The sequence below is a fragment of the Macaca fascicularis genome, chromosome 4 (genome assembly GCF_037993035.2).
Source record: "Macaca fascicularis isolate 582-1 chromosome 4, T2T-MFA8v1.1".
Lineage (NCBI taxonomy): Eukaryota > Metazoa > Chordata > Mammalia > Primates > Cercopithecidae > Macaca > Macaca fascicularis.
In genome coordinates, this window is record NC_088378.1 from 28,600,708 (window position 1) to 28,618,197 (window position 17,490).

General features: G+C 36.6%; 1 protein-coding gene across 8 annotated transcripts in view; it reads left to right on the top strand.

Annotated features, from left to right (window-relative positions):
- Positions 1 to 17,490, top strand: part of NKAIN2 (sodium/potassium transporting ATPase interacting 2) — a 1,020,326-nt gene that overhangs the window by 850,716 nt on the left and 152,120 nt on the right. For all 8 annotated transcript variants that reach the window (XR_006697365.2, XR_006697364.2, XR_012433406.1 and 5 more), the window contains one exon: positions 6,402 to 6,602. Coding sequence is in view for 3 of the 8 variants with exons in the window: in XM_065543331.1 (XP_065399403.1) it covers positions 6,402 to 6,602 (201 nt within the window). In the remaining 5 variants the exon portion in view is untranslated. The remainder of the gene's footprint in view (positions 1 to 6,401; positions 6,603 to 17,490) is intronic.

Genomic DNA, 17,490 nt, shown 5'->3' on the forward strand with positions numbered 1-17,490 from the left:
TCAGGATCATTTTCCATTTTCTTAATGAATAACACCTGCCTTTCTCCTAGCCATACTGATCTCCTTATCAAATGTGTACTTGGCCACACCCTTGGATTTCTCTCCTGAAAAGATCTTTTATTCTGTACCAGATGGTCAAGGCTGAGAATCCTTTAAATCCCTAAGTGTGTTTTCCTTTAAATCATTTTATTTAAATCTAGTTTTGTCTTTAAATAATTTATTTCTTCTTGGATTTTACTGTTTGAAGTTAAAAGAAGCCACATAACTCCTGTAATATTTTGCTTAGAAATTTCTTCTGCCAGATATCCTGGTTCATCACTGTTAAATTCTGTCTTCCATAAAGCCTGGGTGAAGGATACAATTCAGCAAAGTTCTCTGCCACTTTATAACAAGGATGGCCTTTACTCCGGTTTCCAATAAGATGTTTCCCATCTCCATCTAAGACCTCATCAGAATGGCCTGTACTGCCCATATTTCTACCAGCATTCCTATCATAACCACTTAAGTAATCTATATGAAGTTTCAGACTTTCCCTGTAGTTCTCCTTCTTCTGAGTTGTCACCAGAATCATCCTTAATCCCCCATTACAGCAACACAAGCTTTTTCTAGCATTCATTTCAAAACTGTTTCAGTCTCTACTCATTACACAGTTCTCAATCATTTCCACATTGTCAGGAATTCGTTATAGTACCACTGAACTCCTCAGGTACCAGTTTTCTGTCTTAGTTTGTTTTGGACTACTATGACAAAATACCCCAGACTGGGTAATTTACAATAAATAAAAATTTATTTTCTCACAATTCTGGAGGCCAGGCAGTCCAAAATCAAGGGGCTGGCATCCAGCAAAGTCCTTATTGTGTTATAACATGACAGAAGGCATCACCAGGTAGAAGGACACAGAGAGTGCAAGAGAGGAAGTGAAAAAGAGGCCAGGCTCGCCCTTTTATAACAAACCCACTTGCATGATAATGAACCCCCACTCACCCCAGTCATAGCAGCATTAGTCCATTGCTGAGCATGGAGTCCTCATGACCTAATCACGTCTCATTAGGCTTCAGTTCCCAACAGTACTGCATTGGGGGATGTTTCCTACACAAAATTTTGGGGGATCCATTCAAACTACAGCAAAATCTAGCAATATGTGTATGAGATCTATATGAGAAAAACTGCAAAATTCTGTTAAAAGGAATCAAATAATTAAATAATGGTGAGAAATTCAATGTTTATGTATAGAAAGATTCCAAATTTTCAAGATTTCAGTTAACAACAGCTTGATCTATAGATTCATCACAATCCCAAAGTTCCAGCAAGTAATTTTATGGATATTGGCAAACTGATTCTAAAGTATATGTAGAGAGGTGAAAGACCCAGAATAGACGAAACTATATTGAAGGAAAGGGGTAAAATCTGAGGACCAATAACACCTGCTCTCAAGAGTTAATATAAAGTTACAGTAATCAAAACAGTGTGGTATTGGCAAAAGAAGAGACAAATAGATCAATGGAATAGAATAGAGAACCTAGAAGTCCACCCACACAAATATGGTCAACTGTTTTATGCCAAAGAGGAAAGGTAATACAAAGGGGAACACAGGTAGTCTTTTCAATAAATGGTGCTGGAATAATTGCACATCCACATGCAAAAACAAACAAACAAACAAAAAAAAAAAACAAAAAAAAACTGGACACAAACCTTGTGTCCATGACAAAAATTAACTAAAAATGGATCAAAGACCTAAATGTAAAACGCAAAACTATAAAGCTCCTAGAAAATGACACAGGAGAAAATCTAGATGAACTTGGATTTGGCAATGACTTTTGAAATAAGACACCAAAGGCATGATCCATGGAAAAAAGCATTAACAAGCTGTCCTCCGTTAAAATTTAAAAACTTCTCTCTGAAAGGTATTATCAAAAGAATGAAAAGACAAGCCATAGACTGGTATAAAATATTGCAAAAGACATATATGATAAAAGACTACCATATATGATATTTTAATCTATATTTTTAACAATATAATTTTTATCTTTTTAAGACTAAAATAGGCAAAGAACTCTTAAAACTCAATGATAAAAAGCAAACAACCCAATTTAAAAATGGGCCAAAGATCTTAGCAGACATCTCACTGTAGAAAATAAACAGATGGCAAATAAGGATATGAAAATAGTCTCAACATCATATGTCATCAGGGAAATGCAAATATTGCAATATTCATACAACCAAATTTTAGAGAAATTATACAGAATGGTGGGAAATAGAAAGGGAATATTTCTAAAAATGTTATTTCATACATTTCATACTAGAAATAGGAGATAATACTTACATGATAAATGAATAATGTCAATATGAGCATGATGTTTACAAAACAAAAGTAAATACTTAAAAGTAACAGTTATAAAAAATGAAAGTGGTTGCCTTTCAATAGGGTACTATGAAATGGAAAGGATTGTGGACAAGAAATGCTATTTTTGGCTATAACTTTATGGTAAATGTAATTATTAAAAATATATGTAGCTAATTGATTTTCTAAATAATAAATAATATAGAAAGCACATAAATAAATGTATGAAGTAATAAAATATTTTACTTGTCATTCAGACAATAGGTTCAAATGATCTTTAGAAATCTCAAACATAAATTAAAAGAGAAAATACCAAAAAAGTAAATAAATTTTAAAAAAGAAAAAAAAACAGAACTGACCCTCTAGAGAAACAAAAAATAAAATAAAAAAGAGAGAGAGAAATTAGAGTTCAGTGTTACCAGTTGGATTGTGCCCACTCCCCTAAACTCATGCTTATGGCCTAACCCCCAGTACCTCAGAATGTGACTTCATGTGGATATAGGATCATTTCAGATGTAACTACTTAATGAGGTCATTAAAGTGGGCTCTAGGCCAATACAACTGGGGTCCTTATTTTTTAAAAAAAGGAAATTTGGATACAGCTTGGCACCCGGGGAAGTTGCCATGTGAAATGAAAGCAGAGATTAGGGTGATGCTTCTACAAGCCACAGAATGCCAAATATTACCAGCACACCATCAGAGGCATGCAATGGATTCTTCTTCACAAAAAGCCCTTTGAAAGAACCTTACTTACACCGGGATCTTAGAATTTTGGCCTCTAGAACTGTGAGAAAATAAGTTTCTTCTTAAGCTCCCCTATTTGTGATACTCTGTTATGGCAGTCCTAGCAAACTAATATGGTTACTGTATTAGAAAGAGGAACTAAAGATGGTTCAGATGTCTGTTAAATCCAGCATAATTCTCTGCCAGTATTCTTGAAATTATGGAAGAAAAATCAACTAAAGATACCATCCCGTATATTATAAATATTTTGTATAAAAATATTTATACAATTGTTAATTTCTCTTAAGAAATCAGTATTAGGAAAGAAAAGATTGTCTTTTTTGGGGCAATGGTATTCTTCATTCTTTTAGATAATGATAGCTGTGTTCCCATTGTGTCTCCATTATTACCAACAAGTCAGTTCTGAATTGAGTATCCAAGTGAGGCACTTACTCATGTCTTGGTTTCCTGGCTCACTAGCTATCATCTCCATTTTTTTGGCTCTTATTTTTTACCCTTGTTTTAATGGTATATGTTTGCTTTATTATGACAAGACTCTTTTTGGCAGTAGTTAGGATATAAATAATTAGTAAATAAATGATCACTTCTGACACCATAGCTCTAATGGCCAACAAACTCAACTTACATCAATGCTTTTTAAAAACTTGTCTCTGCAGCTATGGTTACTAACTGTCCTGGTGTGCTGGGACTAAGGGACTTCCAAGGACAACTGACTTTCATTGCAAAATGCATGACAGTCCTGGGCATAATGGCATAGTTACCTATCTGAATCACTTCTATGTCTAATAGTTCACAAGCATGTTTTCACTGTCACTGCTTTGGGCTCTAGTCCCTGTTTGTAATTATGATTACCCCCTATAAACCCATGCATAGTTGATTATTGAATCATCTCGCTTTGTATGATAAACAATTTTGCTTCAACCGACGAGGAGCAATAATGCAAATAACCAGGTTCTAAGTCTCAGAAAATCCTCCTTACCATTGTTTCACATGGAATCTCATAGTTGGTCTTGACTTCCTGTGAGAGAGGGAGGTTTACCGAGACCTTGAGCTATGTATATTAGATATCACCAGGAATTAGGGAACTGGATTGTGTTCTTGCTGGGGTGTGCAAGCCTGGCTGCCCCCACGGTTTAGTCTCTTGTCGGTTGCCTTTTTGAAAGCTTTTCTTTTTTCTCTTAGGCCCTGGGGATTTATCCAGTTTGCTTTGGTAACCAAACATTAAATGATCATGATTCTGAGAAAAATAACATAAAAAACATTCCTTTCTCATGATTTCCCCTGCAGGGCTCCCCATGGACCTGATTCTTCTGTTACCATTGGATAAAATAAATAGGAGATCTCCTACTTTTGTGGTTATTCCAGATAATAAAAAGTTATCCAAAGTCACTATAGTTTCCAAAGAATTCTCTGTTCAGAAATGAATATGTCTGACATTGTAATAAAAAATCCAAATTGTATTCAAAATTAAACTTCTTCTTTCCTGTAGGGAAAAGTTGTATGCTTCGTGTTTCACTTTGGTCCTTACTAACTAACCCCATCCGTGTCTCACAACTATTATCTGAGATCTCAGACCCCACTATGCTTGGAGTATAACAATGGAGAGGGCATAAGGGAGCAGGAGAGATGTCTAGGTACTAACAGAGTTTGGTGGCTAATGAAATTGAGAGGTGTCTCAAGACACTTTTCTGGGGTTTTCAGAGTCCCAATTGCATTAAATATCTCATCTGTAGGTACATGATTTAGTTGGTGTCTCTTCCATACTTACCATATTTTAACACTCCCTCCCTCATGCCCTAAGAATAGGTGATGGTCAAGATTCAGCCATTACCCCCCTACCCACCGGTCTTCTTGGAAATCCTCGGAAGAAAACCCATGTTAGCTCTCTCTCATGACAGCTCACATCTGCTACCAAGAACTATTACTTTAGATCCATGATATGTAGCAGTGCACTTTCCTTTCACATATTGCCTAATTTTTGTTTGACCACTTAGCAGGTAACTCTAGCCACAGGCTCTATTTTGAGATTGGTCAGGCCTGAGTCAGACACTAGCTGCTGTGTTTCCTAGGTTCCAAAGATACTTTGAAGCTTTTCTCAACAGGCTTGCAAAAACAGAGAGATCACCCGCACCCCACCCAACCACCACCATGGAGATGATGACACTCGTAGCACACCTTTTTCCAAAGAAGTTCCACTTGTAATCTCCAAATTCCCTGACCATTTCAACTCAACCCTTCCATATGTTCAATGTGAGCGTGTGGCTCCATGTCACAAACGATGGCTTAAGACATTATCTATACAGGGTCTGCCTAGTCCATCAGAACTTCACTGTGGAGTGAGTAGTTGGCACCTATTGTGGCCGTAACTATCACTGAAACTGATATAGTGCAATTTCCCATAACTGAACTTTTTTTCTTAGAATTTATCTTTCTTCATGACTTGCTGAATAATAAAATGCTTTGATACATTTCCTTTAGCCTTTCTTTCCCCAGAAGACAACATTTGCCCATGTGCCATTGATAGCTCCACGTTGGCATAGGTGATTGCAAGCTCTCTGAGTGCAAAACTCTACTTTCATTCCATTTTATTCCATTTATAGCTGTGTATCACCTAACATGTTTAGAACTTCATCTAAATAGTTGATTTATTATCTCTACCCTGCAAGAATTTGATAATAATATTTCCTAAAAACTATTTACTTCTTAATTCTTAAGAAATATTATGACCGATTTCACAAAAATTGGTAAGATTGGAGAGACACTAATTTGCCCAAATAATAGGAAGGGAGTAAAAGCAAGTAATCTTATGTTTTCTTAAGTAAGGGTCTTATAAATTCAAGCATTAGCCACAATATTATGTTAAATGTTGCAGAATTGAAGTATAGCTTTAAGATTTAAAATGTGTGAAAAGTAAACATTTTGAGAGAAAAAATAAAGCAGATTTAGAATAGCATGAACTTCACTTGATAAAAATTTAAATCATTCTCTTTGTAATATATGCAAGTCTTGAAAGGTAAAGACTCTTCAGTGTTATAATGAATATAAATCATTAGTAATGTAAATCACTAGGAATTTCTCTAATAAAATAATTTGATCTATATTATGATAGTCAGGAAAAACCTTCATAAATAGGATGAATCCACAGATGCATAATTACTTTAGCTGTGTCCTTGCTTTCTGTAAAATACAGTATGGGGGAGGAAAACAAACAAACAAACCCACATTTCCAAATGGGCAAGTCAAAGCAAGTCAATCCCAAGTAAGCTGACTAACATTTATAAAGTAATTCTCATCTTTATAAATTGCCTTCTTGCAGGAAACAGACCTTATCCTGACTTTTAATATATCAATGCACCGATCTTGGTGGATGGAGAATGGACCAGGATGTACGGTGACGTCAGTGACACCGGCCCCAGACTGGGCCCCAGAAGACCATCGCTACATCACGGTCTCAGGGTGTTTGCTGGAGTACCAGTACATAGAAGTGGCTCATAGTTCCCTCCAGATTGTCCTCGCAGTAAGTGTTGACAGCCAACCGCTCCTTCTAGTGCCTCTGGGGTTGTTTTATTTCTGTGCAAACTGAGTGCACACAAATGGAATCTGTGGATAAAGTGTGGCCTTTTTGCTTTTTCCTCATTAATGCGACTTTTAACAGGAAATTGTCAGGTTAAACCAAAGCATCCCCTGGACTTAATGTGCTGATTTTCTTCAGCAATTAGTAAATACCCTTGTTATCATCAGCATTTTACCTAGGAAATCCAGTCAGTCAAGATATGATTACTTGACTTTTGGTAGACTTTTCCAGGGATTCTGAAGGGATGATCAGCGATTTTTTCATAACATTCTACAATACCTAAAATTATAAGATTTCAATAATTGTTTTCTCTTCTAGTGCTTCTTTTGGCTGTGCTGCTAGCCCTGGGATTTCTCTTTTCCATTTGCCCTATCTCCTTCTTCCTTCGTAGATTTCTCCCAGGCACCATCCATCACCTTTAATCTCCCACTTTTTTTCCAGAAAAAAATTCACATTTTCTACAGGTTCTACTTCTAAGATATTCATGCCTCCATGTTTCATAGTACTGTGCCAATAAAAAACCATCCTTCTACCAGGAGGCAGTAGGACTTACAAATAACTTATGTGTACAACATATGCCTATTTTATATAAAATACATGATTTAACATTGTATTACTATGACAAAGAGATAAATTAAAACACCTCTTTCTCAAGAAGGCCAACTGCATAATATCATGAGATTTATAAACCTAGGGCAATTTTATGACACATGAATCCATTTATTCATTACAGATCTTAAATGTAGAACTGCATATATTTTTCTTAGATTCATGCGGATGTGCAATTGATGTGCATAGTGTTAAAATTGTTAGCAACAAATGAGGCAAGTAGAATCTGCTTTTTACCTCTTTAGTTAATTATTTTGGAAATGATATTGACTCACAGTTCTTGGATAACAATAAATAATAGTTTCTGGGTAGAGTGGCATACAATTCAGAGAAACCAAATTCTTCTGGCATTAAAAAACTATGTGAGTGTGTGGGTGTTAGATGATATAACTAATATATCCTTGTTATATTTTTAATGGAGTGTGTGTGTGTGCGCGTTGTGATAGACTAAGGAAGCTAAGTATGCTATGTTAGTAAACACTTCCAAATTCTCTGTAAATAAAAGCCATAAAGATTTCTTCTTGTGTGTCAGCAGGAGGCTCCATGGATCACTGTCACTAAGGAAACAAGGCTAGTTGAGTAGCCAGTATCTCCATCATCATGTGTTGCCGTGCCGTGCCAGAGAGCAATAATAGCTGCGGAGGGTCTACATAGGCAGACACATGCTTCTGCTTGGAAGGAGTGGCTCATTGTTCACAGTTCATTGTGCAGAATTGGTCACACAGTCCCACCCAATCACAGAATGGACATGAAAGAGGAAGGGCTGTTTATTTGGAAATCAGGATAAATGACGTCCAGAACATTGGAATTACGTTCTTTGCTAAAGCACTAAGTAATAACCCTTGAATATGTTCAATCATAGACACTCCTTCCAATTAACAAACTCTTCTGTAATAGTTTTAAATCTAAAAGTGCTTATTTTACTTATCCTGAAGTAGAAATAAGTTAGATTTGATAGGATGGAAGTAGCCATTTCATTCTTTAAAATCCATTTAAATCAAGTAACCATTATCACATGAGAAAAGTGAAATATATCTGTGATTTGGGGTCAGATAAAATATCTTTATATATGTGTTAAAAGGAGGTTTTAAACAAAATGTTCCTTCTGTAGAACTGCCTATCTTTACTGGACCCACAAAATTTGGGAAAACTTCCACCTATATTTTAAGGATGAAGTGAAGATACAGTTTATGTGCATGGATATTTATGTATGACTATTTAGAGAGTTATTTGAATTAGTTTGTGTGTGTGTATGTGTGTGTAAACAAGATTCACAGATTTATTAAATGCCACATAAAATGCTGACACATAGGTAATGTGCTAAAAAAAATACATTTGGACATGGGGGCATATGTTGAAGTTGACACACATACCCAAAGAAAAAATAATTTTCCTTAAGTAAAAACCATCTGTAACAGCAAGGTGGCTAGAGTGCAAAGAAGATGGATGGGTTATCCCTAAGAACAGATGTGACCAATATTTCATGCTACTGGCTCTTGTTTCTCCTGTCTGCATTCCCCCCAGTGGAGTGAAGGAATAGTTTGAGTAAACCACCCTAGGATGTGACATCTCTACCTCTACCCTTTCCACCTGTTCTTCTTTCCAGGGGTGCACTACCTTTGCAGTGTTGGCTGTGGAACACCAGAGTTAGCAACTGCACAGCTAAGCCATTACTTGGAGAAGTTTCAACACATTTTCTACTTTTGAGCTTGCTATTGTCTAGCCAGCCTTGGGTTGAATGCATCTGCTATACAGAAAACTTAGCAAATTTGAACTTGAGTTTTATAATGCAAACGAAAAAGGGCTTATCTTGAACAACTTGCTCTGCAAACAACATTTCCTATCTTCATTCTGATCACTGATGTAATGATTAATTGATGAAATAGTGTCTTAAATCTCTGTCCCTCCCCTTTTCTGTTACCCAGATCATCTCCTTGACAATCAAATGTCCCATTAAATCAGTCTACTGTAAACTTCCTGAGTGCTTGTCTCCTTCTGGCATCTAGAGAAGCAAAGGTGTCAGGACCTCTGACCTTGAGGATGTCGCAGTCAAATATACAGCAAAGTTCTCCAGAGTACAAACCAGGTGCAAACAGGCACATTTGGGGGATATGGTAGACAAAGAATATGGCTTATGCAGTTTAAGGCACAATCTTGACTTCTTAGCTCCATGCAGTTTTGTAAAGTCAGCTGAACTCTTTCTCTTCTCACTGTTTTCATCCAAGTCTTTGAAACTGCCCTCTCTTCCAGGATATCTGACTTAGATCTGCTTTCATAAACTGCTGCTTTCTCAGCCACTGCTCTTGATTAACTCCAAATCTCTCCAGCTCTTTTTCTCCACCCTCAGTCAGCCTTTCTTTCACAGATTCCTGAACCCTGGCAAGCCTGTCACCCTGTTGTTCGGTTTTCTGCCAATCAACTCCTGGCTGATTTTGAAATTAGCATTCACAAAGCCCACATTTGCATCACACATACATAAGATATCTCCAATCTACAGCCAAAGGAAGACAAGTATAATATCCATATAATTGGGACGAGGGGCTATTAATCACACAGCTTCCAGCCGTGCAGAAAAGACTGCCAGAACACCATAATGATGAGCCAGGTGTGATATTTTGAGCTTTCTCCTTCTCCAGCCATATTTTCTTCTAGTTAGTATCAGATAGCACATTCAAAAGGAATACAGGTGTGCACAGTTTTAATAAAACCAAAAATAAAAAAATCCACATTTTCAAAATAGATAAAATAAATGTATGTGGGGAGAGCCAAGGAAGAGATCAACTACGGAGATATTATTGTTCACGTTACAAAAAAATTAATCGGATTCCTTCAGACAATGTGTGATTGGAACAGTGTGGATTATAAAATATGTTCACATGAATTAAATCTTTTGATTGTGTAACAGTCCTCTGAGGGCAGCAGAATAGGTTGAAAGCTCTTCCTAAGATATTTTAGCTAATAAATAGGGACAATGAACATGCTCTCATACCAAGGTTGGGAAATAGTCTTCAACCTGAATGCCAGCAGCAGCTGATGTGTAATGGATTCCCAAAGTCTAAAAAGTCAGGGTTCTTCAGCAGCAAAGGATGCCATGATTGATTAACTATGTCTGCCACGGGTGAGGGGAATGAAGAGGGATGTGTCTCACATTTATTATGCACATATTAAACTTTACTTCCTGTGATTGCCTGGGCGCGGTGGCTCGCGCCTGTAATCCCAGCACTTTGGGAGGCCGAGACGGGTGGATCACGAGGTCAGGAGATCGAGACCATCCTGGGTAGCACCGTGAAACCCCGTCTCTACTAAAAATATAAAAACTTAGCCGGAACATGGTGGCGGGCGCCTGTAGTCCCAGCTGCTCGGGAGGCTGAGGCAGAAGAATGGCGTGAACCCAGGAGGCGGAGCTTGCAGTGAGCGGGGATCGCGCCACAGCACTCCAGCCTGGGCGACAGAGCGAGATTCTGTCTCAAAAACAAAAAACAAAAACCAAAAAACTTCCTGTGATAAAAACAATGAAAAGGGAGTGTGTTTTACAAACAAATGTGCAGAAAGAATAATTTTTTAAAAACAATTTAAGAGGAAACATGTATTGCAGTAGCTGACCTAGCGATGTATGTTCAAATATGTTAATATTCCAAAAATCATCTGGGTGGGGGCCTTAATATCTCTTTACCACATCCAGAGAATCAGTATTTCTAAATTTAATATGAACTTCAAACGAATTGCTTGTTTTGGTGTTTATTTCCTCTACTTTATTTCCTTTACTTCTGACACACTTTAAGTTCATGGCAAGTTGACTATGATTTTTTTCTTTAGGCAACTGGCAGAAGGTATTGGTAAAAAACATATATGTATATTTATTTTATACACACACACACACACACACACACACGCACACACACGCTGTTTTCCCACAGCCATTAGTGTTGGCTTAGTAACAGTTAGAGCAGCGAAGCCATGGATGACGTTAGAAAACGTTTTAATACCTGTTGCCTGGTTCATAGCTAAATATAGTTTAAAGTCAAGTTCTCCTTCAGTTATATCTATTTCCTATTCAGAAAACTCTCTACTTTGTAGAGTTCATGCAATGGTAAAACTTACTTTTCAACAGATTGAAGAAAAAAATGTAGATAAAATATATACATTGGGGTCAATAAAGTCACAGGTGTGTTTAGTTATGTTGTTAATAATTTATGTTTGCCATTTGGCTGGCTCAGACTTACTGAGGGATACCATTAGTGAAGAAATTTTCCAAACTTTGAAACTCTTTATCCAAGTGGACTTGAGGTTGTGTTGGGAATGGCACATGGGTGTTTCTTTGGATATAGCTGATGTGTATGATGTATGCACGCGAGTGGCCTTATTGTGCATGTTGCTGTTTGATGCCTCTTTTAATCTGGAAACAGTCCCAAATATTTTATCATTAAGATTTGAATTCTGACTTCCATGTCACCTAGGATATTGGCCATTCACATTTTACATGTTAAATCTAAGTTGTGAACTTGTGTGGTTTAAAAGGGATGAATGGGAAATGGTATGAGCTGATACCTAGCTACTCTGCCGTCAGAAGTGGTGTGGTTGCCATGGCCATGGGAATATCCTTTGTTACATTTATTAGAATTAAAAAATGCATACAGCCAACAGACACATGAAAAAATGCTCATCATCACTGGCCATCAGAGAAATGGAAATCAAAACCACAATGAGATACCATGTCACACCAGGTAGAATGGCAATCATTGAAAAGTCAGGAAACAACAGGTGCTGGAGAGGATGTGGAGAAATAGGAACACTTTTACACTGTTGGTGGGACTGTAAACTAGTTCAACCATTGTGGAAAACAGTATGGCGATTCCTCAAGGATCTAGAACTAAAAATACCATATGACCCAGCTATTCCATTACTGGGCATATAACCAAAGGATTATAAATCATGCTGCTATAAAGACACATGCATATGTATGTTTACTGTGGCACTATTCACAATAGCAAAGAACTTGGAATCAACCCAAATGTCCATCAGTGACAGACTGGATTAAGAAAATGTGGCACATATATACCATGGAATACTATGCAGCCATAAAAAAGGATGAGTTCGTGTCCTTTGTAGGTACATGGATGCAGCTGGAAACCATCATTCTCAGCAAACTATCGCAAGAACAGAAAACCAAACACCGCATGTTCTCACTGATAGGTGGGAATTGAACAGTGAGATCACTTGGACTCTGGAAGGGGAACATCACACACCAGGGTCTATTATGGGGAGGGGAGAGGAAGGAGGGATGGCATTGGGAGTTATACCTGATGTAAATGACGAGTTGATGGGTGCTGATGAGTTGATGGGTGCAGCACACAAACATGGCACAGGTATACATATGTAACAAACCTGCACATTGTGCACATGTATCCTAGAACTTAAAGTATAATAATAATAATAGTAATAATAATAATAAAAGAAACAAACAAATACAATATTCCTCAGAGAGGAATGGTTCTGAACAGATGAAAGGAGGAGTAAAAATGAAACCCAATGAAGCTGATTTGGAGAGATGGAAAAGTATAGGGAAGAAAGGATTTTTTTTTTTCTTTTCTTTTCTTTTTTTTTTTTTGAGACAGGGGCTCGCTCTGTTGCCCAGGCTGGAGTGCAGTGACACGATCTCAGCTCGCTGTATCCTCCACCTTCTGGGCTCAAGTGATCCTTCCACCTCAGACTCCTGAGTAGCTGGGATTACAGGCGCAAGTCACTAGGCCTGACTAATTTTTGCAATTTTTATAGAGACAAGGTTTCGTCGTGTTGCCCAGGCTGGTCTCAAACTCCTGAGCTCAAACCTACACCCACCTTGGCCTCTGAAAGTGCTGGGATTACAGGCATGAGCCACTGCTCCTGGTGGAGAATTTCTCAAAGTTTACATACACTGGAATGCACCCATTATAAATGTACTATCTAATGAGTTTTGACAATCGTACTTTTAAACAACATTATGGGAGGCCGTTGTTTTAGGCTGAGCTCCTGTGCTAGGCCCCAACAGACCAGACCAAACCAAAATAGAGTCACTTATGCCACATAATCAAACTGAAACTTCAAGGAAGCAAGCAGATAGATCCCCAGACAGACCAGTTTTTTGAGAACAGGAGATTCCAGTCTACCTGAGTCAGCATAATGAGGAAGTTCCTCTGCTTTAACTTTTCAAAAAAAAAAGTACCTGATATTAATCAGTGCTATTGTTCTGTTTCCTTGTTTTCATCTCACAAACCCCAGTGTTCTGCCTTAGCTCGGTGGGAGCTCTCATCATATTTTATAGAACGGCGGCTGTCCCAATTCACAAGTCTTGAGCAAAGCTAAACAGATCTATAACCAAATTTGTGGTAATTTTGTCTGTTAACAGTATACAGCTATGTAACTACTACTGTGATTAAGATGAGCATTTCTGTCACTCCACAAAAGTTCCCTTCTGCCCAGTCTTCTTTCTGTTACTAAAGATTAGATTTGTCTTTTCTCATTTCATATTAATAGAATCATACAGTATGTACTATTTTGTGGTTTCTTTTGCTCGTTGTAACATTTTTGAGATTCATCTAGGTATCAGTAATTTGGTTCTTTTTATTGCTGATGTGTTTATTGCAGAGATATATACAACTTGTTTATTCATCTACTGAAAAAAATTAAAAAAATAAAAAGAAATTAAAAATTAAAACAGACTTTTAAAGGAAAAATAGTTTGATTTGAATTGATTCACAGTAGAAAATGATTTCATCATTTAAAAGTTACAGATTTTGGCCAGGCGCAGTGACTCACGCCTGTAATCCCAGCACTTTGGGAGGCTGAGGCCAGCAGATCACTAGGTCAGGAGTTGGAGACCAGCCTAATCAACATGGTGAAACCCCATCTCTACTAAAAATACAACAAAAATTGCCAGGCATACAGGTGCACACCTGTAATTCCAGCTATTCAGGCTAAGGCAGGAGAATTGCTTGAAACTGGGAGGTGGAGGTTGCAGTGAGCCAAGATCATGCCACTGCACTCTGGCCTGGGCTACAGAGTAAGACACCGTCTCAAAAAAAAAAAAAAAAAAAAAGTTACACGTTTTGTCATTTTTCAGAAACTAAATTAACCAGATCTTCAGCTTCACAGTTTGACCAAAAAAAAAAAAAAAAATACCCAAAACACATGACTTCTTAAGCTGATAGAAAATATTATGTCAAAAAACATATATTTAAATTAAACAACATTTCAGTATTTCCCAAACTGTTATTGTATACATCAGTTTGAACTAGGTGACTATAGGAGAAAGAAGAAGGAATATAATTAATAGTTGTTTGTTATGGTCTTGGTAGTATTTTCGGTATACTTCCCAGAAATTACTGTTGCAAATTGGGCAATTTTCAATGCTTTGCTTTCATTAAAACTGAAGGAAGACCTAATAGATTTGTCAGTTGGTAGACTATTTGAAATAAATTTTGTTATAGATAATTATGTAAATTGTGGCATGCAAAAAGTTGCTGGAGTTGAGTGGCATCATTATAATGAAAAGTCTGACTTCAATACTTCTCTATTTAGAGAAAAAGATTTTTCAACACTTAAACCCTAAGGAGAAAAAACTAGAAATTGAATCATCCTTAATTCTGTCTCTTTCTAGTGCTAATGTGCGGTGCCTCACGCCTATAATCCCAGCACTCTGGGAGGCGGAAGAAGGTGGATCACTTGAGGTCAGGAGTTTGAAACCAGACTGGCTAACATGCTGAAACCATGTCTCTACTAAAAATACAAAAATTAGCTGGACGTGATGGTAGATGCATGTAATCCCAGCTACTCGAGAGGCTGAGGTGGGAGAATTGCTTAAACCCGGGAGGCAGAGGTTGCAGTGATCTGAGATCATACCTATCAAATAAAATTTTATTTTGTACCTAGTAGTTTTAATCAATATTTATAATAAACAATGTTATTTTGGTCAATTTTATAAAACAATTATTGTGTTGATAAACAAGAATACATTTTCAACACTTAATGCCTTATGGACATGGGAATAAATCAAATTTAAGTTTATACATATATAATTTAACATACATACAAATTTATACATATACATATACATTTTCTGCAAAGAAGTGTGATAGAATGATCAATACAAAAATTTCAAGTTAAAAAACATTAGCACAATATTCTATGGAAGCAGTGGAGTTCAAAAAGAGAAGGAATTACATAAAATGTATGATCTTTAAACAAGAATGTGTACATATATCTTAAATGAAAGAAGGCGAATTTCAAATCACAGTGGTATTCAAATTTCATTGGATTTATTTAAAAGAATAATGTAGTAGTTCCCTTTAACATCTATTAGTATTGATAATGTGCCAAAATAAACAGACCTTTTGCAGCCAATTATTCTAGTCCATACTACCCAAAGAAATCTACAGATTCAATGCAATGTCTATTAAAAGTCTTAATATAATTTTTACAGAAATAAAAAAAAAACCTACAATTCATATGGAACCACAAAACACCATGAATAATCAAAACAATCTTGTGAAAGAACAAAGCTAGAAGTATCACACTTCCTGATTTCAAAATATTTAAAAGGCTGCAGTAATTGAAACAGTATGGCATTGGCATAAAGACAAACATATAGACCAAAGGAACAGAATAGAGTCCAGAAATAAATCCACATGTAATGGTCAGCTGATCTTCAACAAGGTTGTCATTTAAAGTAATGTTTAAAAACATCAAGCATCAATTCTAAATGTACATAGTTTTCAAGTGTTTAATTCTTTCCAAATATATGGGAGCAGAAGTGGGAAGTACTCTAAGTCAGCAGTTCTCTATACTGGCTGAGAATAGGAATTTCCTATTCGGTTGTTTAAAGGGTTACCATGATATGACCGACTCATGGAAGTTTTCTTTCCGTAGGCTTCAGGTAGAGACTACATGGTACACTTTTCAAATTTTTCATCAGAAATATTAGTGCCTTCCCTTTCTCTTCACTACTGATTCTTCTACATCCTAAATTGCTTAGAAACACACGGTGTCTAGTCAGGAAAGATGATTCTCTAATACCAGAATGGTGTCACAGCTCTGATCGCTCCATTGACTCTTTATGGGCCCTGAGAGTCATTTCCTTTCTGGGACTGCGGGGTCAAGCCTTTCACATAACTAGCCTTTTATCAAATAATGAATCTGTGTATCTATACTGTGCGTACTGTACTTCTCAGTAAATCATGACTTGGTGTAGATCTGGAATTGAAAACTAAGTCTTCAGATTCTTCCTAGTCCAGTATCAAAGACTCTACAACAGTTTTCTTCTTAGGACAAAACTGTCTTGTGCCTGCAATAGAAAATAGACAGAATGACTAGCCCTGGGCTTCTTTCCCAGTTCCCATGGTGGTTCAACAGCTTTGTTACATGACCTCAGTTATTATGTCTACTACTCCAACTCTAGTTCTCCTGTGTACTTAGAAACACAAACCTGCCTGTCAAAAGATAGTAATCCAGTAAACAAAATAAATGTGTTTGTTTTTCAGTAACATTAAAATAGTTTATACAAATAGTCGCAAAAATATGAGAAGAAGAACCAAATACCAATGTAAATAGAGAGTTTTCCCTATGGCAATGTTACTGAAATAGGAGAATGAAGGTAGTAAGTAGAATAGGGAAAGGACATTTCTTGGCACAGTTCAGAGTTGCAAAGCATGTATAAATAAGCAAAGTCCTACAAACTAATTTCAGAACCTTGACTGGATCTATCCCTGAATAGTAAGAAATATTATTACTGAATAGTAAGAAGTAAGTTGTTGTTACTTCTGAAATGGGCACAAGTTTAACTTTTTAATCTATTCTCTATTCCTCTAAATAATAATAAATTCATTTGAATATTATCCCCTGCTGAGTGTAACGCCTTGATTTTAATGTCAATCAAGTTTTGGTTAAAATCAACACTAAATAATTATCATGTTTTAAATTTTATTTCACTTTATTACTGAAAAGTGCACTTGTAAATCGGTGAGTGGTTCTGTGAGCCCATGAATTAGCAAAGTGCAAGAATTTAAACAGCCTCTAAAGTCAGATTATGTCTAAGATATTTTTTGCTTTTAATATTCTCAGGTATTCCCTATATGCAAATTTAGAAATATAAGGTAAAATATTTACAGTCTGGGAGTAACAATCCTTAAATCTTATACCCAGTTGTATAACAAACTGTTTTGTAATTATGAACTAAATGAGATAATGC